General features: G+C 37.1%; 2 protein-coding genes across 4 annotated transcripts in view; one reads left to right on the top strand and one right to left on the bottom strand.

The window, feature by feature from the left end:
- The window catches only part of aopep (aminopeptidase O (putative)), an 87,039-nt gene extending 86,186 nt beyond the window's left edge, over positions 1-853 (top strand). For all 3 annotated transcript variants that reach the window (XM_081349680.1, XM_081349678.1, XM_081349679.1), the window contains one exon: positions 293-853. The gene's annotated coding sequence lies outside the window, so the exon portion shown is untranslated. The remainder of the gene's footprint in view (positions 1-292) is intronic.
- Positions 842-27,534, bottom strand: fancc (FA complementation group C). Its single transcript, XM_081349681.1, has 15 exons — positions 27,269-27,534; positions 24,385-24,550; positions 18,903-18,990; positions 18,243-18,337; positions 13,244-13,351; positions 12,404-12,468; positions 12,109-12,273; positions 11,844-12,000; positions 9,100-9,155; positions 8,339-8,438; positions 7,989-8,064; positions 5,363-5,456; positions 3,342-3,516; positions 3,036-3,224; positions 842-1,687 (listed from the first exon to the last, which is right to left on the bottom strand). Exons 2-15 carry the CDS (start codon positions 24,538-24,540, stop codon positions 1,547-1,549), a joined length of 1,665 nt encoding a protein of 554 aa, XP_081205807.1. The 5' UTR covers positions 24,541-24,550; positions 27,269-27,534; the 3' UTR covers positions 842-1,546.
- Positions 27,535-27,972: the final 438 nt, after the last annotated feature.

Below are 27,972 nucleotides of genomic sequence, written 5' to 3'. Positions count from 1 at the left end.
TTGGTAAGGTAGTTACGTTCAGGTATTGGGTAGGATTCATTTTGCTTTAGAAGTTCTAATAAACAGTAATGTGTATGCTAATAAGCAACTAGTTAATAGTGAGAACTGGACCCTAAACTAAAGTGTTACCTTATTATTTAAAATCATTTTATATAAAGCACTTTGAATGAACATTTTGTATGAAATGTGTTATATAAATAAATGTATCTTGCCTTGATGTATTACGTCTGATGTCCTGAGAATGAATCATAATGTTTCATGTTGTAGTGATTCTGGCTCTTCTCTTTTGCAGGTTTCAGATCTGTTTGGTCTGCAGTCACATGTTCAACTCAGGGAAATCAAGCAGGATCCCACTGTCACAACAAATGACAAATGGAATATGCACAAAAAACAAATCTCTGTCATTATTAAGGCGATTGTTTTCCATCATTGCAACAATTCAATGTTCAAGCTAGAAGATGTGAAATAAAGCCAAAATGTCATACTTTTCTATTGTCAGAAAGAATTAAAAAACAAATATTGTATTCAAATATGTGTCATTCTGAAGTACTGGAAGGCTGGGCTACCTGAACTTCCTCACCAAGGCACAGCTTGTTTTTTGTCCAGTCCCAGAGTTCCGATCAGATAGGAAGAAAATGTTTGTGGTAGAAATATGCGCAGATGACGCATGTTTACATGCTAAACATGTCACCTAATCCTCACTGTTAGTGTTTTTACAACACCTCACACATTCAGGGACGTTTCTGTTGCCGATTTGACACATTTCTTTGTCTCATATAATAGCCTTTTAATTGTTCAGTGAATATTCAACTGGTTGCAGTTATACTAGTAATAAATGTGACAATTTAATCAACATTTATTGATATTCTTATAGTTTAAATTCAGTATGACCCAGTTTTGAGTGATAAACACGTGCTTGAGAGGCTTGAATAGGGAAAACGCTCAGAGGAAATGGTCCTACAGGGAGACCGAGACCCACGGAGAAGCACTAGTGATGATGGAGTCTAGAGTGTAAAGTACAGAGACTAAACTATTCAGGAGGCCCTTCCCTGGGATTCACACACACACACGCGCAGATGTGAGCGATCATGTGGTGAGAAGGACTCCGGCATGCTCTCCTGTCAAAAGAGTGCGTGGGAGGACAGTGAGCGAAGACAAACGGCGTGTTAGCTAGACGGAGCTCCGCAGTCAAACAACAAAGACGCAGAGTCCAAACACTCACGAAATACAACCGCAGATCTGACAGCAGTCACATCGGTGGAGATTTACTTTCTCAGATTCACGTTTGATGTCATCCAAACACACAGATAGAAATAAATGTGTTCCTTTTATTTGGCTCAATACATCAAGTGCGGAGGCCCCTCTTGGGTTTAGGGGGAGAACACCCACTGCTTTTAAAGTTAAAAACGGCAGCTGGGCTTCTCTTCTATAAATGCCATATCGTCCCACCCAGCATTTTGATGCGTAACTGAGCCACGCCAGGATTCCTTGTCCTAATAAATAGTTTCAGAAAGCTCTCGAAGCTAGGAGTTTTTATGTGAGTCTCTCAGGTTTGGAGGAGGGTGTCCTGAAGCGTCCTCAGCCTGGAATGAACTCTGTCGTCCCGCGAGGCAGCACTGTTTAGTCTGCAGCGTACTGAAGCGAGGATCCACAGTGCCCTGCGCTTCACAGCGGCCTCAGTCAGCACCTGCCATCATCAAAAAACACACACATTTGGGTAATTAGCCCTCACAATTTCCACTGGACCACAGAAATTAAGTGTGTGTATTAATCATTATCTATTTTCATGTTGCAAAGCCCATATGCTGTTCATTTTTCAATGGAACTAAAAAAATAGAGGTGCATTGACTAGTTCGGTGCTGATTTGTTGGGATTGAGACTCACATGGGATTGAGACTGTAACGATAATTATTTTATATATATATATATCATTTAAAAAATTTTTTTTATAAAATCGTTCTATAAAAAGCATTTCAATATGTATGGTGCAGCTCACACCCTCATTGAATTTCGCCATGTTAAAATGACATGACTGGCTGAGTTTTACTAAACGTCACAGAATCCTCACACCCATTGGCTGCTGCCTCTAGATATGCTAGTAGAGTAGTGTAGTTCGGTGATGCAAGGAGTGAAAATTAGACAATGGAACACTTATTGTGTTTTACCAACGGAGAAACGAGAACCTGTATGACAGAAGCAGAAAAGGTTCCACCACATGAGAAATAAACATGCATTAGTAAAGCATAATTATGATACATAAGAAGTTGAAATTATGAGATACCGAGCCATAATTATGAGATAAAAAGTCAAAATTATGAGATTAAAAGGGAATATGGCCTTTTGGCATGTGTCAAAATTATGACATTAAAACTTAAAATTATGACAAATTGTTTTAATTACCGGTAGTCATAACTGACATAAAAAGTTGAAAGTATGACAATGTTATTAGATTGAAATTATAAGATAAAAAGTAAATTATGACTAAAAATGATTCATGATTTTAGAAGACTTGGAATATAAAGCACAAATCAGATTAATTACTTTTATGATTCTTTTTGGCTTCTGTTTGTCAGATTCAGAGTTAGACAGCCCATGGTCACTATGAACTGTCGTTGTATGGGAAACACCTGCATGAATATTCAAAATATCATTATCATCAATATGAATTATCCCTGTATGTAAACAAAGTTGAGGCCTAACCTTGCCATAAAAGAGCCACTCTCAGCATTCAAGCAGTTGGGGGTAAACTTGTTTTTAAAGTGTGCGTGCGTGCGTGTGTGTGTGTGTGTGAGACTGAACCGCTTCTGATTTTAAATGTGTTGTAAACCCAACAGCCTATTTTATTCTGTTGTTCTCTGCATACCATAGGAACTAGCGCAGGATCAATAAAGGCACTGATGACAACTTAATTGGGCTGCGCAGAGCGCTCGTCTAGTCTTGAATAGGCCACCGGGTTCGCATGAGTAAACCCTTGGCATTTGTGGACGTAAATGTAATTTCACAATGTGCTGAAACTGAATCAGTGGAGACCTCACCTTGTCAGTTATTTCAGTGATAATGCTAACAGGTCCATGGGAAAAGATGGCAAAGTTTGAAAACAGATGCAAGATGAGGTTTGTTGAAAGAGAGGACAGGAGCTCTTTCACAGCACTGAGGTGACTAGGAGGGGGAGGATGAGTGAGAAACAGGATCCTTAGATGAGTCCAGGCTTCTCTGGCCACTGCCTGAGATTAAAAACAAAGAGGAGGAAACCATCAGTAATTTTCCAGTCTGCTTCACTTTGCTTTTTTAACTTGTGACGTAAGGTTGACTGACTTCGGCGCCATAATTAGATCTCTTACGGTTTGTTGGGACCTCTGGTGCCCTCTGTTGGTGGGGTGGTGGAAGAACGTCAGGAGCCACAGCAGCGGTTCGGCGTTCTCAGGCTCTGCCAGAACAAGCAGCTCAACAGCTGTGTCCACCCAGTACCCACACTGCACCAGCAGGAACCAAGCTTCAAAGACAGACTCATACGCCCTGGAAAATCACCATCCACCCAAACACACAATGGAAGAACATAACAGTTATTTATGTTACATATGTGTTATGAAGAGAAATAGAGAAACAAGAAGGTTAATTCTTATTGGACATTGAAATGGACAGCTTAAAGTGATAAATAAATAAATAAATAACTTTAATCTGTCAATTTCAATGAATTTCAAACTTTGATTCAACAATTTATTTGCTTTTTCATTTAGAAAAATCACACAAGTCGATTTGAATATATTTAAAATGTAATTTATTCCTGTGATAAAATTTTCAGCATCATTACTCCAGTCTTCAGTGTCATGTGATCCTCCAGAAATCATTCTAATATGCTGATTTTCTGCTCAAGAAACATTTCTATTTACCATCAGTGTTGAAAAGTTGTGCTACATAAAGGGTTAGGTTCACCCAAAAATGAAAATTCTGTCAGTAATTACTCACCCTAATGTTGTTCCAACCCCATAAGACTTTCGTTCATCTTCGGAACACAAATTAAGATATTTTTGATGAAATCTGAGAGCTGGATCACTCCTCCTGCAGGCTTATGGACACCTTAACTTGCTGGCCCAGAAAATGTATTAAAGACATTGTTAATATAGTCCAAGTGACTCCAGTGGCTCAATCTTAAGTTTATAAAGCGATGAGAATACTTTTTGTGCGCAAAAACAAACAAAAATAACAACTTTATTCCACTTTTCATTTCCTTCTCTCTTTTTACGTAGTGTTTAAGCGTAGCGCGTCTGTGTTGCACGTCACCACGTATGCTCACTATTGGGTGACGCTGGTCATGTGTGTGATACGTGGTGACGTGAAACACAGACGCGCTACGCTTAAACACTACGTGAAAAAAACTCGAGGTCCAGAGAGAAGGAAATGAAAAGTGGAATAAAGTCGTTATTTTTGTTTGTTTTTGCGCACAAAAAGTATTCTCATCGCTTTATAAACTTAAGATTGAGCCACTGGAGTCACTTGGACTATATTAACGATGTCTTTAATACATTTTCTGGGCCAGCAAGTTAAGGTGTCCATAAGCCTGCAGGAGGAGTGATCAGCTCTCAGATTTCATCAAAAATATCTTAATTTGTGTTCCGAAGATGAACGAAAGTCTTACGGGGTTAGAACAACATGAGGGTGAGTAATTACTGACAGAATTTTCATTTTTGGGTGAACTAACCCTTTAATATTCTTTTAGAAACGATACAAAGAATTATTTGACAAATAAAAAGTTCAAAAGAACAGCATTTTTTTTTTACATAGAAATCTTTCTGATTTACTGACACTTTTAATTTATTTAATGCATCCTTGCTAAATAAAAATATTCAACCTTATTGATCCAAAACTTTTGAACGGTAGTGTATGCGTGTATACTGTATAGGGTTACTTGCACGAAATGTGAAAAGAATTGGCGTCAATAGGTCTACTCACATCAAGGATGAAACAAATCGACCGTATGTCTGGCTAAATGAAAATACTTGTGTGCATATATTATATATACACAACACGTATATTATAAATGGGACTTTTAAGGGGAGGTTATGTATGTAGCACAAAGGGTTAATGTACTGCAACCCATTTTAAAGTCATTCAGGACATTCCACTTGGTGTGGATAGACCTTTTGGGTACTTTTCCAGGACAAGCATTTGTGAAGAGCAGCTATGTACTTCAAGTGAAAACCTATCACTGAATATCTGGTCATCTGTGTCCAAACACCCTTCCTGTGTCAAGCCTGAGCTGGCCAGAAACATACCGGATTACTGCGTGGGAAATCTCTCAAGTAACAGCACGGCAGATGATAAGAAAGCAATGAAGTGAAGAGTGTCTTGAAGCTCATCTCACCTGACATCTTCCCCCGCCTCCTCATTCTCTGTCACGCTCTGAAGTAAACTTCTGATCCAGCTCAGATGATCCCTCCAGGCTTCCCTGGGAACCTCTGAAAGAGGGTGACATGAGAAACGCAGAAATCAGACACTTTGGAAACTGATTTTGAGCTGGATACCTAACTTACCCACTGATAATAAACCTCCGGTTCAAATAGTTTCAACCGACCCTTCGATAGGCCTTAAAAATGTTCTTGACCAATCTTTGTTTATTTTATTGCACTTTATCTATTTGCATCTGTAGATTTTAAATACAATACATATCTTTGAAGTCCGATTTCTTAAAATGCATTTCTGAGCCAAAAATCTCCACTTCATTAAACGTCACAGCTTTATTCCTATCTATATTCTGAAGGATTTACAGAGGGGTTTGTTCATTTATCATTTGCTTGACTTTTATACATTTTATTCCTAAAAACAAAGTGAATTGTGAAAATGTTGACAAAAAATGGTGGACATGAGAATGTATGTAATTCTTAATGTAATCAATCAACTGGGGAAGTATGGTGATCCTTCAGTTAAACTGTTTACCTGGGGTGTTTAGCCCCTTAAAACATATTCAGCACTGTATTTACTAGCATTATATGGACAAAAAAGCAGACATTCATCAAAATATATTCTTTTGTGTTCCGCAGAAGAAAAGGTCAGGTTTGGGACAACAAGAGGGTGAGTAAATAATGGCAAAAGGTTCATTTTTGGATGAACTGTCCCGCATTCAAGAATAATGACCTATCCTTAGCTAGATGAGGTAAATACCTGAGCTCTGGCATTCACAAATCTCCTTTCAGAGACGAAGGCCCCCTTTATGTCAATCATTCCATGTACACTGACAATTGAACCAGCGCAAACAAATAATCCTAAAAAAGAGCCCCTGGCGGAGCGGACACCTGAGGCCTGCAGCTATTCTTCTGTTGTGCTGGATATAGAATAGGTGGCATTGTGAGGATATCCTCCGGAGTTCAGGAGGCGCTGCAGAGCCCAGGGTCCTTTGGGAGCCGAGCCAGAGATAGATATCAGAGGACCGGACTGAAGCGGGCAGGGTGGGTACAGGAGGAAGGAGCCGGTTTGTTTGGGACTGCTCTGATGGAGGGAGGGAGATAAGGCCAGGCTTTTGGACACTTCAGATGGTGGAGGTTTAGGATGAAGGATTCAAATAAAGCTCAAGCCACTCACTGAGACAAAACCGATATTTTAGTCATGTTCAGTCAGTTGATGAGGTTATCGTTTTGGGTGGTATATGAGTAAAAGAAAGAGATTTGGTGTGTAATTTGCTGGCGATATAATATAATTAGACTATACTATGTAGCTGTGTCACAATTTCTGTCATATGACCGTATATATGCCTATGACTGACATGTACGTGAGAACAGAGATTTGTTTTCATGGTAAGAATCCATTTAAAGCAAATTAAAGTCATTTATATGGGAAGTAAATGAATTTTGTGTCAACGCAAACTGATCAAGGTCTACAAATATGCTCTACTGTTTAAAAGTTTGGATCAGTAAGATTTTTTAAATGTTTTTGAAAGTAGTCTCTTGTGCGCACCAACGTAGATTTTATCATTTTTTTTATGAAAAATAGTTTTCCATTTTAATATATAAAATGTACATATAAAATGTAATTTATTCCTGTAATGGCAAAGCTGAATTTTCACCAGTCATTAATCCAGTCTTAAATTAATTTAATATGCTGATTTGATGCTCAAGAAACATTTATTATTATTATTATTATTATTATTATTATACAGTGTTGTAAACAGTTTTGCTGCATAATATTTTTGTGGAAACTGTGATTCAGGAGTCTTTGATGAATTGAAAGCTCCAAAGAACAGCATTTATTTTAAATATAAATGTTTTGTAACATGATGATGACTTTACTGTCACTTTTGATCAATTTTTTTGCATCATTGCTAAATTAAAGTATTAATTTTCTTTTTTTTTTTATTTCATCTTTTGAACGGTAGTGTGTCCAATTCATAAAATCAGGTGATTTTCAGGTTAAGGATCAGCCATTTATTTTTAAATGAAAACTTTTTACAAGGATTTTGTCTTATTGAACAATCCTCTAGTATTAATGCTTTTTTGTTATTTTTTTCCTTTTTCCTTGTAATACATGTGATATAAAATCTTTATAATAATAACATTTATAATTAAGTATTTTTCACAAAATGATAGCTGTGGGGTAAAGTGTGCCAGATGTTCTGGAATTTTTTTTTATTATTAAATAATTTTTATTTCTTTCAGAAAATGTGAATAAAACACATTCAAAGCATTTTTGCTGCACATTTTGTTGGTTCTGTATGAACAAATTTTTATTTTATTCATATTTAAAAAATGTAAACAATCTACAGTATATATAACAATTAAACTTACAGTTTACCCCTAAAGAGATTTTTTTTGTTGCTTTATTTACTTAAAGCTTTATTTAGCATTTTACATACATTAGGGGTAAACTGTAAACGATGTGCCACTTTTTAAGTTGGTTATTTGAAACCCCACCCCCTCCCCCCTATGTGCTATAAGCTGTTGATGCTCTATATCATCAAAAGAGCTTTCTCATATGTACTGTAGTATGTGATGCTGTACCTGACGGTGCTGTCAGTAAAGGAGAGAGTAAACTGGGCGTCACGTTTGGGAAGAAGGCTCTGAGTGGTAGACGGTCCTACAAATCATATATGCACACAGATATCACAACAAGTCCAACTTTGAAATATCTCTTTTGTGTCGTTTGAGAGCCTCTAGTGGCACCTGCCAATCACATGAAACTCCACAGAGGCCATGCATTGTTATTTCTCTGCGTTGTTTTCTTTTGTTTATGGCCTCTGTGGGATTTCGTATTTTTGGAAACAATCTTTTTTTTTTTTTTTTGTGATTCGGTTTGGTGCTTGCTAGTGCCAGAGAAATGACACATTCACATTCATGAAGTCAGCTTGTACCTGAGGTTTCTGTCCAGTCACTCTCTGGAGGAAGCAGGCAGTGAAAACCTGTACGAGGGCTCTCAGGGCCAGGTTCTCATCAATCTCTGTCAACACATTCCTGCACACACACACACACACACACACATTATAAATCCATACTGTTTTAGTTTAAAAACAAAACAACATTCACACTAAAGCTCTAATATATGCTTTATGGGTAAGATAAGGGTAACAGTTTAGTATTCTTTGAAAGCTTCCAATAGCAGTCTAAATCAGAAAAATGTCAATAATAAAAATAATATTATTGGACAGTACTAATATAATAATTGATAGAACCAACAAAATATTAATAACTGAATATGTTGTAGTCAATGAATGCTTTATCCTGTGAGCTTTGGGGGGGGGGTTATGCATAGTAAAATAAAACCCGTAGCAGTTTGCCTTTTTTGCCAAATAATTTTGTAAGATAAATATCATAACCAAGTAGGTTTTGTTTAAAAAAATATAAAATATTTTCCTCATATTTTGATGGTTTAATCACATTTGTAGGGTTATTAAAAACAAATATCCCTTCCGGACATCAATTTTGGCCACTACTGTGTATATTATATAATCACTTAATATATTATATATTGTATTATATACGGCCAGATGGTGTCTTTTTTTAATCATTTTTTTAATTTTAGCAGAATAGATTTAAAGATGGCCTGGGGTACATTTTATGGTGTTTTGCAGACAGATTTTGCGTAGGTCAAAAAAAAATACAAGCCAATATTCACCTGTAAATCTCAGTGACTGTGAGAAAGATGTGGCAGTAATGGGCTGAAGCTTGAGGCTGGTGGGGGAAAGAACAACATTGCGGTGCATTAGGAACACTGTCTGGTTGTAATCTACTCTCTCAACCACCAGGAGGCAATGCTGCAATAATAATGAGGACCCGTTGGCATCTCCCACAGATCCTCTCCCATAATTCACTGCTGCAAGTTTAACAGCCAAGTTTCTTACCAACAAAACGCACATTGCTTTATTATACAGCAAATATCATCTGTTTTAAATTCATGTGAAAGAGAGTCAAAAAAATTACATCCAAGCAGCTGTACATGCGTGTCTGGTGCAGCACGTAAACGTACATGCACATATTTTAATAGAACAGGTTTCATTAATATACCCATAGTTCATATGGGCAAAGAATGCCATAAAAACATTTCACCCAGACCCAAAACATCAGTGCTCCAGAGAGCCCACATGTGCCCCTGCGGTCTTTGATCCTCAGAACATTTGTCTCTGTTTGCGCATGTGTTTGTGTGTGTGTGTGTGTGTGTGTAGGCCACAGGGAGAAGCCTCATTATTCTCTCCTTCATTTGGGACCATTAAAACATCTGCCACACCCAGCCTACAGGCACCCTCATCTCCCCTCTGCACGCACACACACACACACACGATCCTCACACACCACCCCCCAAACCCCAAAGCATCTCAGATATTCCCGTAACCCCAGCTATTCAACGCTTGCCAAAAGCCGCCAATTTGCTGCTCCAATAAAAAGAGACGCATTTCGGCAACAAATATTAGATGGTATGATCCCGTCTCAGAAACAGAAGACAGAGCAATAGAAACAAGAAAGAGAAAGATCACGTCAAGAAAAGAGTTCACCAACTCGCAGCCAAAGTCATAAAACCAATGAACGAAACTGTATGACTGCAATCACAAGCAATTTTTTGCACAATAATTCAGATGTGCACCTGGAGCCGAAATGTTGATATACAACAGCATTTAATTCCTCACCTGATCTTCATAAATAAGCGATTCAGACACTAGTCATCAGACAATCGTCATACACTACGGTTAAAAAGTTTGGGGTCAGAAAATGAATACTTTTACAAAATGTTTCTATTTCAAATAAATGCTGTTCTTTTGAAGAATCCTGAAAAAAATATGCATCACTTTCAACATTTAAAAATCATAATAAACCCAAACTTTTCAACGGTATAAATTCACAGGTGCCTTCCGGTCTAGGATCAAACCTGCAGGCTTTGCATTATCACTTAACCCTTTGGCAGCCTCAAAAAAAGAATTTTAACCCCAAAGTTAAAATTATGCAATAATTTACTCACCCTCGCCTCATGTTGTTCCAAACCTGTATGACTTTCTATATTTAATTGGGACTGGAGCTGTCAAGAGTTACAGTGGAGAAGATGATCTTTAAAAAATAAAAAAAAATTGTTCATGACACAAAGTTCGGAAGACTTAAAATACAGAGCACGAGTAGTTTGGGCCACTTGTACTACACATTCATGGTCATTTTTCTGACAACGTATGGTGTTTTTTTTTTTCCCAGTCCCCATTTACTTTCATTACATGGAAAAGAGCAACCATTACATTCTTCATAAATTCACCTTTTGTGTTTTACAGTAGAAATAATATGGGTTTGGAACGACACGAGGATGAATGAATTATCAATCATTTTCAAAACCAAAACTTTAAAACTATTGCTTTAAATCTCTAAAATCTCACTTAAGAGACCGTGATGTAAGCAGAGGCGTAGGAAAGAGCTGTCTGCTTTTTATGAAGGCCGAAGTGTTCTCTCCCTAGTGAAAACAGATGGGTTCTCCAAACACTCATCCATACCTTCTCCTAACACTTCAGGGAGGGTCAATTACAGAATAGCAAAAACATCCTCTTTCTGGCAGTGGGATGCTGGAAGATGCTGTTTATTGTTATTGGAGCTCAGCTTTGAGGAAGGTGGATGAAAACAGAAATGTGAAACTAATTTCTGGTTTCCCCTTTTTGATTGCGGTTTAAACAACTTGTTCCTGCAACGTAAACACACTGCACAGTTTAATATGCTCTGAAGCACAAACAAATATGAGTTGAATGCAGCTGCACTTGGGCCTCATTTTACCTGTCTGTACAGCTCAGAATGAGATGCTAAACAGACCTCAACGGACCTCAAACATCAGCTATGTACACGATGACTGTTTGACATCCTTAGACAGACATGTAAATAAGGTCTTGATTTCAGTCATTTTAAGTTTCTTTATGTAGGAATGAAACAGCCTCATAAAGCTGTGTTTGGACCACGGGTTCTGGTTCACGTCACACTGTTTGAGTCTGAGGCCGGCGTACCGCTGTTAATCTTCATACATTGTGTACCATACGAACAACAGACCATCAAATTCCTTCTTTACTACCATAGTTTTACTGTCAACACAGCAGCACAAAATTAATTAGCAACCGAAGCAAATATTATGACATGCGGTACTAGTTGCCACCAAACATAACAGTGTGAACTTGTTGCTAATAAACACGGTGATGGTCTGTTGTTGTAAGGTGCTGATATATCTGTTTGGCCGTTTTTAAGAGACAAATGCAATTATACAACATTTGGTGTAATCAAAAAGTGAAACATTTTAAAAGTAGCAGTTTAAATGACAGATATTTAATGTGGTCTCAAACTTGAGACCCATCTAAAAAAAAAAAAAATACCAGCATTTAATGGTAGTATAGAAGAAATCAAGCGTACCAGTAATGAGTCGTTAACATGTTTGTCCAGACTCTGTGTCATTGATTCATGGTCAGACAGCACCGATTCCAGTAAGCTCACTGCTGCCCCCTCCAGACAGGTGGGGCTAAGACACCACAGGGTCACTACAGCCTCATCCTCCAACACAAGCCTCTTACTGTGTAAGAAAGAAAGACAGGAAAAACATACACTGGTCAAGAGCGGACATCATCTGTGTGCTGACATTAAATGCTGCATTACAGTGTTTCACTGTAATGATACTTACCTGATCAAGGCCTCACTGACTTCCTTAATAAACTCTTGATTCAGACAGGAAGAGCCACACAACATGGAATGCTTCAACAGAGCTCCAATGAGAGGAGCCATCTGAGGACATGTGACCAAGGCAGCGCATGCCGTCGACATGGTGTGAATGTTCTCGTTTGAACATCTACAAAGAGTGATCAATTAGTGTGGATTATATGTATATATATATATATATATATATACACACATTTAATAATAACTGATGCTAGAGGTGCTCTAAAGGCGAATCCAGTGTGAGATTAAGCGTTCATTACCTTGCTGATGTTTTTGGCAAGCCGTCACAGCTTTTAATGACCTCGTCTGTCATCAATGCCACCACCTGAAAGTGACAACAGGACACAACAGTTTGCCTATAATTTCACAAATGTAATAAAAATGCAATTTAAAAATCAACTCAGACTTTAACTTGGTTTCAGTTTATAATAACCGTGAACATGAACAACTAATTTCTCATGTAAATGAGTGGAAAATACACGGCAGGGAAAGATATCTAATATTCACAATGTATTCACTATGATTTTGCCAGTGATGTAAAATGATAATGTGAACATTGTGAATGATTTTAAAATTATTTTATTAGTCCATTTTTAAACAGCACATCGCTAGACTAGATGAAAAGTGACAGTCATCTATATCATGGTGAAATGGCTACTGTCACCTTTCATATGCTGCCTCATTATGTCTACATAATGAATAGAATGTGGTATTTATAAGTGGTATTTATAAATAAAATGTGTATATCAAACATGCATATATATATAAATATTGCTGTTTATAACTGTGTACTATTTTATTGGTCCAAATCATTATTTCAACATGATTCAATATTAATATTCCTGGTGTTCATTTAGTTAATAATGCTATGCTTTTCACAGTATTTTACTTCTAGATTAAACATTTTCAACCTACTTGGCAATAGTGGCTGTTTACTAGAAACAACCTTTATTGTGATTGGGGGAAAGAAAATAGATTCAATCGAAAATCATCAATAGACTGAAAAAAAGAATTAGTTTAGCCTCAGGCCTTATTACCCATCACACCACCCATGTCATTATTAACTAATATGCCAAGGCTGAGAACAGTGATTCCCAAACCTTCTGAAGAGCCTCTGAGTGGTATCGCTTCGGGCTTGATCCAGCATGTTTTACTGTAGCATGAGATACACTGCCCTCCTCCTCCGAGATCAGATGACACAACATATTCTGTCCAGAACAGACACAGAACGTAAAAATGCAGACGACAGCTTTTATTGGGAAAATGTAATCACACACCATGAAACATCCATAACATCATTTGTCTATAATTGGACAACTATTTGCTCATCATAAATACATATCCATGTTGCATACAAATAAAAAAAGGGAAAAAGACAATGGAATGGTGGCAAGGCATGTCTGTTTATGAAAGCACAGGGTTTAAGCCTTGACAGAAAACATGTCTGCTTGTGGTGGGGCCATGTGGTTTCTTTAGGTTTACAGTATGCTAAGATGTCCTCCACAGACCCAAAGAGGCTCAATTACTACCATCTGAACAGCAAAAACACACTGCAGATCACACTTAACTCTAAGCTGGGCTGTGGCTACAGCACAGGCCAATGAAATGCAGACCTTATATATTCTCTAGTTTTTTTCTCTACCTTGAGGTGGAGAAAGATGGCATCTGCCATTATGTTTTTTCTTTGTTTTGTCTGGGTTTTTTTTTTTTTTTTTGGTCTTCAAAGTGGTAATAGACAGTACTAAACCACATGGATGCCCAGGCTAAATCAAAACAACTTGTACAATATTCCTAAAATGAAAAGAAAGAAAACAGAGTGTTTGAGAGGAGCACATATTCACTTCTCAGATGTTTTCTGATCAAGGCATCACATGACTCTAGCTTAAAGATCTTCAAAGAAACAAGCTAATAAAATACATTATTAAACTATTAATGCTAAAAATCAAACAATTGCTTGTTCTTGGTGATTGCTATGTACAGTAGTTGCTAGGGCACTCTTAAGGTGTTCGTGGTTGCAAGTCAAAAGAGCCCACCTATTTTACTGTCTGTTTTCACGCAAGTTGTTGCAAGTTAAAAGTATATATTTAGTTTGAAAACATTTCACAGTAATGTTGAAGTCATTATGTTAGAAAATGAATATGTGAGTTTTATTCAAATTTGGACCGTGTTTGAGCAGTCATGAGTTATAAGTTCAAAGAAATTTTATTAAATCCATTGATTTCAAAGAAGTTAAAACTTATAATTCTCAGAATATATGGTCTTATTATATGTTCTTATATATCTATATATTTTATATATGCAAATTACATTTCTCATGAATATTGACGAAATAGCGTTTTTTTTCTGTAGTTCACGTAAAATTTTACATTTCAAAGAATTTCTAAAAAAATTTGATTAAAAGGGGTAGTAATAACTCCAAACAAATTATGCATTCAGTTATGACTCAGTTATAAGCAGATTTTGAATGCATTAATATGAGGGCTAACAAATTCTTCATGTTGGGGCAGGGGTACGTTTCCTGACAAAGTTTAATCCTTATGGTTAGGGCTTTCAAACAATAGAAAAATAAAGGCACATCAAAAGACAAAGCGACAGAAATAGTAAAGATGGGGTCATTCTGCTCGGCCTAAAATAGTTCTCGAATGCGCCTGCAGAGGTGATTGTACTTAAAGAGACCACACATGTCTCCCTAAAGACTGTTCCAGACCCCCAGGAGCCCTGAAGGAGCGGAGGGGCCATCAGGCTTGGTCTGGTCTTTGTGATGTGGAGAGAGCGAGTCAGGCTGGCGCTCCAGAGAAAAGGCTCACAGTAGAATGGGCAACAGGCCCTTTAATAACAGGCAAAAATGTCAGTCCGTGGCTCTAGTGGAAGCATCGGCTAAACCACCCACATGAAGAACACGACCAAGATGGCTTTATGAATGACAGGACTGATTGTTTATTCATGATGGGTGACTAAAGGAACACAGGCCATCACCGCCGTTGAGGCTCTGGGGGGTCAGCTGAAATCATCCCAGATGGACCTCACATTGTAACCCATGCTGATCGACATGAAGGCTTTCTCTAATGGGTGAGTCTTCAAATGTTGACAGTGACAGTAAACAGCGCTCGGAACAAACAAGGAATGGGGATAAATGGAAAAACACACAGTCCATTAGGACCGCAACAAACACGAGAATGGAAAAATAAGAGACAAACGGCTTGGAAGAGGCAAGACGTCAAACTGGGAGGAGTAGACCGACCCCCAGGAAATCAACTCAAACCAAATCAATTTGCTAAAACACAACAAGAAAGAAACCGACAACATTGGGCAGTAATTCTATTTCAGCAAAACAGAACAAATGAGAATGTGATCTGCTATTAAACAGAGAACACAAAGTGGCACAATTCCTGACTCAAACCTGTAGAAAAGTTACAACTATGTCCCTTAAAGTCACCATGTATTATTTCAGTATTTGCTATAAATGATTTATAGGGGGAATGCACATCATTCTTTTTTTCTTTTTTTTAAACGAATGTGCCCTCATAATCTTTAATCAAATTATCTTCCCCACTGCAAATGGTACCTCAAATGTCTGGAAAAGCATGAGATTACCATGGTATCATGGTGTAATTTTGACAATAAACTGACCTCTATACCAAAAGAAAGTCAAAAACAGCGACCTTCTGGGCCTTTTGTAGGCCAGTCACTGGAAACAATACAGATTGTATTCCTCTTCCCATGTTTCATCTATCAAGTAAATGCCCAAGCACCTATAATTTGTAACTTCCTCACACAAATAGTCCTAATCTCTCTTTTTAGTCCTGCATTTTTTTCCACCAAACCATACGTACACACACTGCTGCTGCACTAGGGATTGTTAGCTAAGCAAATAAATAATGTAAGATTAAATACCGTGTCTCAACCCCTGACAGAGAACCCACACCTCCCTCTGACTCCACTTCCCTTCGTATAGGTCAAAAAACATCTGGCAAATTAAAAGTTTACTTTAAAAGCCCTGCTTTAATTAGCGCTATGTTTTATTAGATGAAAAAAATAATCAAACGAATGCACACACGAAACATGAGGGGTTCTGTATTGCTTATGGTAAACCATCTGTGTGAACTCTGTAAAAAGTTGAAAGTGTACAATTATTTTAGTTCTTTTTCATCACCCCGCTATCCCAACCCTGATTACATCTATTCAAATATAAAAGTGTACATTGAGAATTTCAAAAACACTTTTGGCAGATTGAAAACTGTTGGGGTCTGGAAGAGTATGATATTTATTAGGTATATTACAAAAAAAAAAGGGCTTAAACCTTCAAAGCATGTGCTTTTAAACTTTAAAAATTAAATAAGTAGGGCTGTCAAGCGATTACCATTTTTAATTTAATTAATTACATGATGTGCCAATAAATTAATTAAATTGCACACCAAATTTGGCTGAGAAATAACCCCTAAAATATTATTTCATTATTGATAAAGTCATTATTGTGTTAAATGAGAAAAGCATAAAAAAGCAGCTTTAGAAAGAAATATTTAATTTGATTCAACATGGAATTTATTACACAAACTTTTAGGCTACAACAGCAATTTTTTTTTTCAGAAGCTGCACCTGCATCGGTATTTAGATATATTTACAGACAGTTTATTGCAGCTCAGATGTGGCATTAATGCATTTACACTGCAATTACCATTAAATAATGGCGTGAGATTAATGGGTCTTAAATGGCTATTAAAAGGATAGTCCACCTAAAAATGAAAATTCTGTCATCATTTACTCACCCTAATATAGTTTCAAACCTGTGTGACTTTCTTTCTTCTGTGAAACATAAAAGAAGATAATTTGAGAAATGTCTCAGTATTTTTTACAATGGAAGTCAACATTCATAAAAATATCTTATTTTATGTTCTGCAAAAAAAAAAAGTAGTAATACAGGTTTAAAATGACATGATGGTGAGTAAATGATGAAAGAATTTTCATTTTTGGGTGAACTATCACTTTAATGGTTTTTTTATTAATATGGTTTTATATAAAATATAAATTTTTAATGAAATGATACTTTAAATAAGAAACTAAAACTGCCAGTAGGTGGCAGAAAATGTCTTTATGAGAGAGTAATTGACTCATTCATTCATTCGATTTGTTTAAATGGCTCAAATTCAGGAATTAAATAAATAGCTCTCTTTATGAATGGGCCATTGAATAATTGGTTCACCCGATTCGTTCAAAACGAGGATTTGTTAAGAAAGACACACCGCTGTGTTGCTCGGAGACACACAACTGTTCTGCTGTGGCTTTTGTAATATTTTCATTGGCAAAATTGAGCAAAAACATACAATATTGAGTCTAAAACAACACAATATTAACTTCTTATTAATTAAACTTTTGGATAAAATCAATATCACATTTGCGCTTGTGCTATTCAGGACAAAACCGCACTTGTGTGATATTGCATTCATTGCTCATGATATTGCTTAATATCATATGATATAAATATAAGACAAAAAACTCATACAGGGGTATTTTTGTCCCAATATTCTAGCATTCTAACTGCATGTTCAGCCATACATGTTTGAGCCAGAGTCTGATCCCGGATCAGAAGACAACAAACCTAAATTAGCTAAATGCGCCCTCAAAATAGCATTTGAATAACATGTGTAAAGCACTGACTTTAGACTAGGTTTTTCCTGGTCAGTGGCGGAATTGTTTTCTAAACCTGCAAAATAGCACCGGGGATCGTTTGCGCCGGAACACGCCTCCTCTTTTCGCTGCATCGCCCCCGGGAGCGCAAGTTCATTCCCTAATTTACCGACGTGTGTCTGTGGAGGGAAAAGTCCGCTGTGCGAGGGTGCAAAATATGAATGATACATGCGTGGGTGTACAAAGCCAATTGCGCTGGGTGCAAGATAGGGCCCCTTATGTCAAGAGATCAAGGAAAATTTGATTTCTTAATTCATGATCCCATGATTTTTTCTTTCATCTTCACACTTTAAATTAAACAATATATTCCAATATATATCAATTGTTTCTGTAAGGATATCAATTTGTTAAACTTCTTTGGCAATTTATTTATCCATTCATTAACCTTAAGGGGTGAAATGTTGTTGGCTTTACCTTGATCCAAGTGTTGGCTTTTCGTTCAACAGCGTTCAGTGGCTCAGCGCTGTACAGACAGCTCAAACACCGCAGCAGGAGTCTCTGGCTTCTCTCTGAGCATACATAAACAAGACCACAGGACAAAATGCCATTTATAAGATGTGAAAATGGACACATTATTCATCTAATGGGAAACCCATGAAAATGCATGCATGCATGAATGTATTTATAATCAGGCACAATGTAGACTAAACTAAGATGAAATATCTCATTTAAACCTAGAACTTTTTCAATGCAACTTTTCACACAAATTGTTATGCTGATAATATAAATTTATAATAAATATATATATACAACTTTAAATCAAATTCATAATATAATTTTTTAACTATATAACGGGGTAAAAAGTACAGTGATAGATCTTTCAACTTTTTCAAGTCATTTTTAAGGCTGCATGTGAAGAACACATAATCTGATAAGAAATTTCAGGGAAGGGAAACAGTGTTCAGACAAGAGAGCGAGAGAGGTAGTGAAAGAAAGCCAAATAACAGAACAAATGCCCAGCAGGCCACTACAGGGTTCATTGGAAAATTAGTGTAAATACCCAACCCATGCAGACACATTTCTTGGTCTTAAATGGGAAACACACCCCCAAGTGTAGAAGAGTCGTAAATTTACCATCCGCAATAACACATGGGTTCCAACAAAGTCTTCCCAGGAACTGGCCCACAAAAGGAAACGTCTTCATGGCCTCACTAGTGGAGCTCTGTTATACAGTAAACACACACACCTCAGACATCAATAGCAAAACTCTGTATCGGAATCATGAAAAATAAACTGCAATACAGCCTTTCACATTGCATACTAGGCTTGGGCGGTATTCGAATTTTGATACCGTCAAACCCCCTCCCAATTTTACCGGGGTATACGGTATTACCGTGACTAATTAAAAATGATGACATAATGGGCTCAGACGGCGTCACCAAACTGTTGGTTTGTGCCTACACAGTTCAGAAACTGAATGCCAGATCGGGCAAAAAAAAAAAAAAAAAAATCAAGCCGTGCACGTTGTGTCTGAGTCCGGTCGACGGCATTAACTGTTATTATGAGCCCGAGCCCACCATTATTCAACATAATACTGTGTGCGTGCAACAAGCAAGAAGTGCCTTTGTAATCCGGTGACGCGTGTCCATTTGATTTTTAATAAAACTTTTCTGTAAAGGTGGAAGTTGACGATCGCCATCTCTGTAGTGAGCGCGCATATAGAGAGAAATGCACATCATTGATTAATCAGACTATATTTCTTTTCGTTTTGAATTGTTTCGTTTAAAGAAATTGACGATCACCATCTCCATAGTGAACGATAGAGAGAAATGCACATCATGGATTACAGAGAGTAGGCTAGTCTATTTCTTTTCGGTTTGTATGGTTTCGTTTGCTGAAATTGATGATCACATCTCCGTATGAACGCGCCTAGAGAGAAATGCACATCATGGATTAAATAATCAGAGTGGCCTTTGTCTTTTCGTTTTGAGAAATTGACGATCGCCATCTCTGTGAACGCCATAGAGAGAAATGCACATCATGGATTAATCAGAGAGTAGGCTACCCTATATTTCTTTTCGTTTTGAATTGTTTTGTTTAAAGAAATTGACGATCGCCATCTCCAAGTTTCGGTTAAAGTGACCGCGGCATGCCATCGCCCATCATGTCATGATTATATTAAATATATAGGCAATTGGTTGATGAAAAATTTATTAAAATTAAGATAGAATTTATACAAAACGAAATTCGTTTTAAAGAGGCCTTTTACAAAACGAAATTTATTGAAGTGGTCAAATCGTCTGACTCCCGATGCATCCCATCTTATTTGTGCTGTTCACTTTTCATAATCAAGAAAGATGGAAAAAATAACATTATAATATTTTAACCAATACGAAACAACGCGCTTATTTAATGAACTCGAGAACAAAATGCATCCTGGCAGCAGTGAGTGGGTGGTAGTTTCGGAGATGCGACATTATAGGTTAGAGGTGTTTACATCTCTCGCGGTCACCTTTTTATGGAACAATTTACAAATTGCCTCATCAGTATTTACCGCCTCTCCCTTCTCATTCGGTTGGAACCAGAAATACTGCCAAACTGCAACCACACATAAGCATTTTTTAGCCAATAAATAAATTATATATATTATAGGCTATATAAGTGCCGGTAATGACGGTATTGAAACTGATACCGGTGCTATTTTAAGATCCCGCGGTATCCGATATTACCGTAATACCGCCCAACCCTATTGCATACCTAATATTAATAATACACACGTGAATAATCCAATTGAACAATAGTTTTTTTTTGGCTTTTTCCATTGTATAGTATAAAGAAACTGAGAAATAATGGGGTTGAACAATATCGAAAAATGTTACAACAAGCAAGATTCAAACTTTCATCACTTGTATTAGCACTAAAGCTCAATGTGCAAAAGCATGTATGCTCATTTGAAAATTAGTTTTAACTTTATTTGTATTTTAACACCTCACCTTTCCAAATATACAGTACTCATCTCATAGATTATGTTAATGACACACCCTTTATATCATTGAAATTTGAGTCATAACTTGTATAGTGTGAAAGTTGGCATCTCTGAATCAATCAGAAACAGTCTGGTGTTTCCGTGGTGCTCCCACACCATGAATACAGATCATACATCACACAAGTCAGGTGGCTGGTCGGATATAAAACACACCTGATGGATGTGTTTTGAAATGGATGGAAAAAAACTTTCTTTCTAGATGATTAAAGTCATACCATCTTGCTTTCCACAAGGATATGTCCTAAGACCCTTTTTATTTCCACTGCAATACCAGCTTCCCTGATAACCACATCAGCACTGGCTATATGAAGATTCAGCACACATTTCATATACACCCTAAAATAGATGCCTCTCTTGCCACAATAGCCAATCACTTTGTTGTTTTTTTAACATATTTCACAAAGGTCTCTGTAATGCAACAATAAGGGCCATTTTAAAGGCCCATTTTGTTTTTTGGTACATCAAGGAAGAACTGATGGTTGCAGAGAGGAACTCGGAACAAAAGAGCTAATGTCAGAACATTATTGCTTAGAATTTTCGTCATGAAAATGAACTGTCAACACCAGATACTGTCTCAACTCATGAGCTGTGGTCAAAACATTTTTTTTTTAAGTAATACTGACAGTTTAAGTGCACAATGAAGTTCTGCCACTTGCCGAGTTAGCCGACATCAAAAGTATGAACAATTAGCTAATATGAAAAAAATCAATCATCATTTCCTGAAGAACTATTTGAGCCAAAAAAAAAACTTTTGATGGTCTTTTATAAAGCAATTCCCACACAGACAGACAGAAAGAGTCACTGATCATTTCTTTAAAGTCAGTTACGTAATTAATGAAAACCAGCGTGCTAATGCAAAGGCATGTTGAGGATCACAGCTTTTTGCATCAGTTCAAGATGTGTCTTGCCAATTTACTGTACACTGGAAGCCATACAAAGGATCTGAGCCTTTTTACATTCCATAGGCACATACATTGTTGGATGCTAAATGATTTCAGTGCACGCATGAAGAGAATGACACCATTCCTGTGGAACTTTAACACGTCAAGTCTGACAAAAGGAAAAAGACCTTGTGGCAGCCAAAAAAATAATGAATGCAAATACAGAGCACATACTAAACTAATTATTAGAACTTCCATTTGCATTTATAACATCTAATAGAGGGATTTTTGCATGATTTTACAGGGATGATCCTAAAATGTAAAGGCAGCTCTACATTTTCATGTGTAAAAACATTTTGTATGTGAGAGAAGGCATGATATTATAAAACCAATGTGTTGTTAGAAAAATTAAATTAATTAATTTATATTATTGTACTGAATATCTATCTATCTAGAAAATATTTTGACAATCTATCATTTTATCCCCACTTTAAATGTTATATCTATAAACCTGAATTTTCAATTAAATGATTTAATGCTTTTCAAACCTAATATTATTTCAAATCTGTTTTACAGCTTTAACAACCATAAAAAATATGGATTCCCTGGAAATTCCCTGGAAACATTTTGGAGCCACCTTGGGTCCCCAAACACCATTTAAACATTTTGATTACATTTTAATTAATAACCTTTTTTAATTTTCAAGTACATCTAAAAATAGATCAAATAAAATATGCTGCTTTTTAATAATCTCACTATGCCACATCACAATATACATTTTAATCTGACTAATTATGCTGCCCTAATGTAAACTCTTGAAAAACAACTTGAAAAGACCATTCATTTGACCATGACAAAGTGATAATCCAGCTCCATCAAAGGGGTATGAGCAAATTTGTACTTGCATGTACTATCCCAGAGATGCTTTCTCATGGGATTTAAGGGCAAGAAATCTTATGTACACATTCACAAGTCAGCAATTATGGAATGTGTTCACTCAAACATGCATCTCTCAGTCTCCCCTTGAGCACGGGCGCATCGCCAGCGGGCACCCAACTGTGCCAGGCTTAGGAAGAAAACCGTTTACGGGACCGTGAATCCTCCCCTTTCCAGCAGTCCCAAGCAGGGAGTGGGAAAACCGGTTCTGATGGAATGCAAATGAGGAAATTGATATAAACGAGACTTTTTTCATCCTCAGGCGCGAGCCACATCCTTAACTCATCCAAGCACTGCTGTTCATATCCAATTCATTCGGGCCGTTTTATGAGGCTCTGCCGGGAATAAAGGTTTAGTGCCAATTAAGAAATCCCGATCCCTTCACATTGCTGAATGCTGTCAGAGGAGCTGACGCATGTTGAGCGTGATGGAAACGGAAGGTGTGATTGCATTTTGGCAGGGCAGCCATTGTAAGTTGAAATAAGAAAGCCTGCAAGATTTTGTTTTCTTTTCTGACATGCCAGGCACCAAACGGCACGATGTGCAGAACCAACGGGAGATCTGCTGGAGCGAAAGGCCGCTGCAGGCTGAATAAAGAGCTTCTTTCAAGGTGAGGAGAGTCAGTGGGAGGCAGAATTTTTCTTAACACTGGTCCTTCACAGAGTCGCCCTAACCCATGATACCTCGTCCAAAATTGCAACACTTGATGCAGGGATACATTAGGTTAACGCTGGCAGTCCCTGGGTGGCTATTAGCCCACTAAATCATCACCACCGCTGTGCCAATGTCCAGCCTTCATTCGCACAGAGCGGCTTCTGTTAGGGGTTCTAAAAGAGTTAGTTAAAGCACTGACCTTAATATTGAAGGAGATTCTATGAACTCGGCAGGAGAAATGTGCAAAACTAATCATTTTCAAAATCGACTCCATTTCTTAGTTCTTGGTTACAGTGAGACTTTTAGCACATTAAAGCATAACATGCTGTCTGTCAGCATGCTCAAAATCTCTCAAAGAAGTTGGATCTCTTAATTTATCTTTTTTTAAAGCACCACAGTTAAAAAAATATTACAGTACTAATAAGTATGACCCTTTCGTCCAGGGCCGTTGTCAGAGTTTCATGCAAGTGGATTATGTAAATGTATTTTCATGCCTTTATTTTTAATGCATATTTAAGCATTTGGTTTTCAGTGGCAATTGGTTGCGACTTCTGATGATTTAAACTTGTTTGCTAGTTTAAATAGTTTTTTTTTTTTTTTTTTTAATACAAACCAATCAGTAATGTTTTGCTATGCATGCCATAATTTTAAGTTAAGAACTCTTCAAGAACATTTTTTTAAAAAACATTTATAATGTTTTGGGGACAGTGGGAATGTTGACAAGAAATATATAAATGCAAATATAAAATTATAAATTTAAATTTGATAGTGATAAAATTGATAATGTTTTGGAGACTTAATGTCTTACAAATCTTACTGTCTTACCCTGTATTCAAATAAATGATTTAAAAATCATAAAGTAGTTGACCTCACAAATCAATTAGTCGGTTATTGGACAACTAGATGACCATTCTGTAGATGGTGCAAACTCTAATGCTACAAATCTCCTGGTGAAGAATGAAGAATATTGTTGTGCAGAACAACATTAGATCAACATTTCTTTACTGGATCGGATCCTAACGTTTAACAGAACAGCTGAGGACTATGTAAAAAATCCTGCTTGTGAAGCTCAAGTTGTGTGTTCTGAAATGTTTCATACCATTTGCTGCAACCCCAGAAGAACCTGCTGGAGAAAACTCCTCAGATAATCAAGATGTCTGCTTGTGTCCAGAAGGGCGGAACATGATGTAGCCTCGCCCCAGCTCACTGCTTTCGCCATCCAGAACTGCACATCTGTCTCCGAAACAGCAGCCATCCTCTGAAGTCTGCAGACACACACAAATAAATGATTTTGGGGGATGAACAATTACTTGAAAGGCCAGCAGATCTACACATTTGGACCATGCAACTTCAAAAGTGTGTTTCTCATTCCAGAAAAAGTAGGAGAGTTAAGTCCATAATAATGATAACTTTTGTACAGAGTCTGAGATGACAGGGGTTGTAATCAGGAAACGGGGAGTTGAAAATGTGTTACCCAATTGAGGTTTCTTAATTTGTCATCAGCCTCTATTTCATGAGCCGGCCAGTTTGGGAAAAAAAAAGGGGGGGGGGGGAAGAGGCAATGGGTAGTGCAATAAAGTCTTCACGGACTTTATTTTAAACTTCTAGAACGCTCTTAACTCAGCACTGAAGTATTTTTGACAAATAAACAAAACGGAACAAGGCTGAAGCCATGAATGGAGACATATCCTCATCTGTGTCCTGCTGGGAGGCGAGGTTCTCACACCGTGACCACGGCGTAACGGGGTAGAAAAAGCGCTCAAACAGCTTGTGTGTGCAGGAGCAGGAGTTTGTGGGTAATTGTTGTTCTTAGTCTTAATGACAGGTCTGTGAAAAACACAACAAGGGAGTGTTTTTATGATCTGCTCGTAACGGCGGAGTTGTTTAATGTCTTGCCATCACCCCTGCTGGAAAAATCCCTTGGGTGAGACAATGTAAATATATAATTAGCCTTTCTTTCCTTTTTTTCATCAAACCAAACTATGAACAAACGCTCCTTGTTGACTTGTCATCCCCGCACAGCCTTCACCAGTCCTTCGGGGGACATAGCCGCCTGGCCAATAAACTGCCACGGCCAAGATGGGTGTAATTCCAACACAGAATACTAGTAGAGCGTTAGCTGAATCTGTGCAAGTGTAAATGGTTTGGCCTATATGTTATGCGCTGGAGAGTGTCAACATTGACGTGTACCAACACATACTAATATCCTGACTGTATGCCAAATAGAAAAAAAAGCTGTAGTAAAGAAGTGACTACAAATGTATAATTTGGCTCTTGACATAAGCAACAGTCAAGAGCAAATTATGGGCACCGTTGATGGGCCCCATTGACTTCCATAATATGGAAAAAAAAAATACACTCAATACAAGTCAATGGGGTCCATCAACTGTTTGGTTACCGACATTCTTAAACATATCTTATTTTGTGTTCAGCAGAAGAAAGAAAGTCATGCAGGTTTGGAAAAACTTGAGGGTGAGTAAATGATGACAGGATTTTTATTTTTGGGTGAACTAGCCTATCCCTTTAAATAAACAAAGGGGTACAAGGGGGTACTTCATCACTGCCAAAATGGGCTTTTAATAAAACATGGCAACATATGCAGTAAAAAGGTGAACATTTTTTTGGAAATCGGTGCTATATGGCTAGAGAAAACGGAGAAAAAAGGCTGTTGTCTTCTCTTTTGCCAAGTAGAAAAACTTACAACACCCATAATGCACTGGTCATCTTGCCATCCAAGACCATACCAGTCTGCTAAGGATCTGCTTACCAGAGTCAAATACCAACTTGCTTTAGTAGAAAATAGCTCTTAGCAAACTTTTAGTCATAATGAAATTGATCCCGGGTTGCTAGAATTCAAAGAGTAAAAATTTAGTGGGAGTGAGTTATTTTCCAGTATGTTGTAGGTAGTGGCTAAAGCTTGCAAAGTATTGTAAATACAGAGAAAACACAGCAACGAAACAGTTTGTTTTGGAAAAAACTGAAAGAAATTGCCGTTCTGTCAGTTCCGCCCCAAGCAAAATGTCGTCACATACAGGTACGTTGCCATGGTGTTCCAGTTTTACTATAAAGCTTATTAAAGACTAGACATAGTATAGTACAATTTTCAGTGATAAACCTACACTTACATTAACTGTTCTGTTAATAATTTCTCTGTCCAGGTAACACAGAGAACAAGTAGCCCTAAACATTGTCCCTTTACATATACTGAACTTTCAACACACAAAGCAGGTTGAAACTAGGTGAAATTACACTTGAAGTGTATATGGGATGTTTTCTGTTCACTAGTCTGAAACAACATGGTATGAAAAGCCAAACAGGACACAATATCTCAAAATTGACCTGTGAATTAAAAAACAGTTTTTACTTGTAGTGAATTGTAGCAGCTTTTAGTGTAAAGAATTCAAGGAGACATAAACCAGTAGGCTAAACAACACCCACAATACACCATAACTGAACATACATGTAATAATTAAACATAATACATAGGCTACACTATAACTGCGGTTTATATGATTATGTCTGACATGTCATGAGCTTCCTCAAACTTTCCAAAATCCAAACTGAACTCATCTTGATTTTAAAAAGCTAAGACGTTTAGGATGTATGTTTAATATTTTTTATATTGAGCACACTATATTTTACAAGGTGAAGAGAAGGGTACCATTTTTTATTTACCTTGGTTTTATATTGTACATAATTTATATCATATTTGTCTGTATTCTCACTGACTCCAACATCAGCGCAAGAAGCATTTCACTTCTGTCTGAGTACATACACGCTTCCAAACAAACATTAATAAAGAGTAAAGTCATGAATATTTATTAGGTCACGTAACCTAATTAATATTCATGAGCAAGCAGCAAGGTCATAGTATGATTCGCAAATGCGCATCCTGCTTCTGACAATCATAGATTAAATCACACACACAGTCAGACCAAAGGCTTCATTGTAATCTGAATAAACAAAGTAAACCCAGATGTCACCTTTAAAATCAGCAGGCTAAGCGCGACGACGGTCTGCGAAGACTTCTGCCGTCGTGTTTGACAGTTCTGCACTCTCACGGCTTCCTTATTTTGCTCAGGCTTTCTGTTGACGTACATGTATTGTCTTACTTTTCCAATAATCTAAGCTAACTGTATATAAGATTATTAAACGCAATACGGAATTTTCGCGGCATCAGATGCTGTAAAAATCTTTCTGAACTTCCCTCTCAGACGTCTAAACCGGATGTTGTCATCTGCTATTGGCTGCGCGCCTCTAAAAGGGGAGGGGCAAAGTCGCAGCATGAAAATGAAGCGCCCATACATTATTCAGGAAAATACTATTTTGTTAAATCACAAAAACAAGCTTTCACACTCTCATTATCTGAACCAACAAATGTGCCAAATGTTTCCACCACATGACTGTCTGATAATATGTATGATGAAAACTACATTTTTATACATTTCTTTCATTTTGAAATGAAATGAGAAACTGCTTTCCACCTGTTGCTTTTCAGCTCTTCACTACTATAATTTATTTGGTTTATTTTTATGTCACTCTTTGCATATTGTCATAATTTTAAATAAAATGATTTATTGTATTTAATTTTTATGATTATTTTAATTGCTTAAGACTAAGGATCTGAGATAATTCTTTGTAAAATAGCAATATGCAGCAAAAAATAAATGTTAAAGGCATGGCTGTT

The sequence above is a fragment of the Scardinius erythrophthalmus genome (genome assembly GCF_964197995.2).
Source record: "Scardinius erythrophthalmus genome assembly, chromosome: 20".
NCBI classification, from domain to species: Eukaryota; Metazoa; Chordata; class Actinopteri; order Cypriniformes; family Leuciscidae; genus Scardinius; species Scardinius erythrophthalmus.
This window is presented reverse-complemented; position numbering and strand designations above follow the sequence as displayed.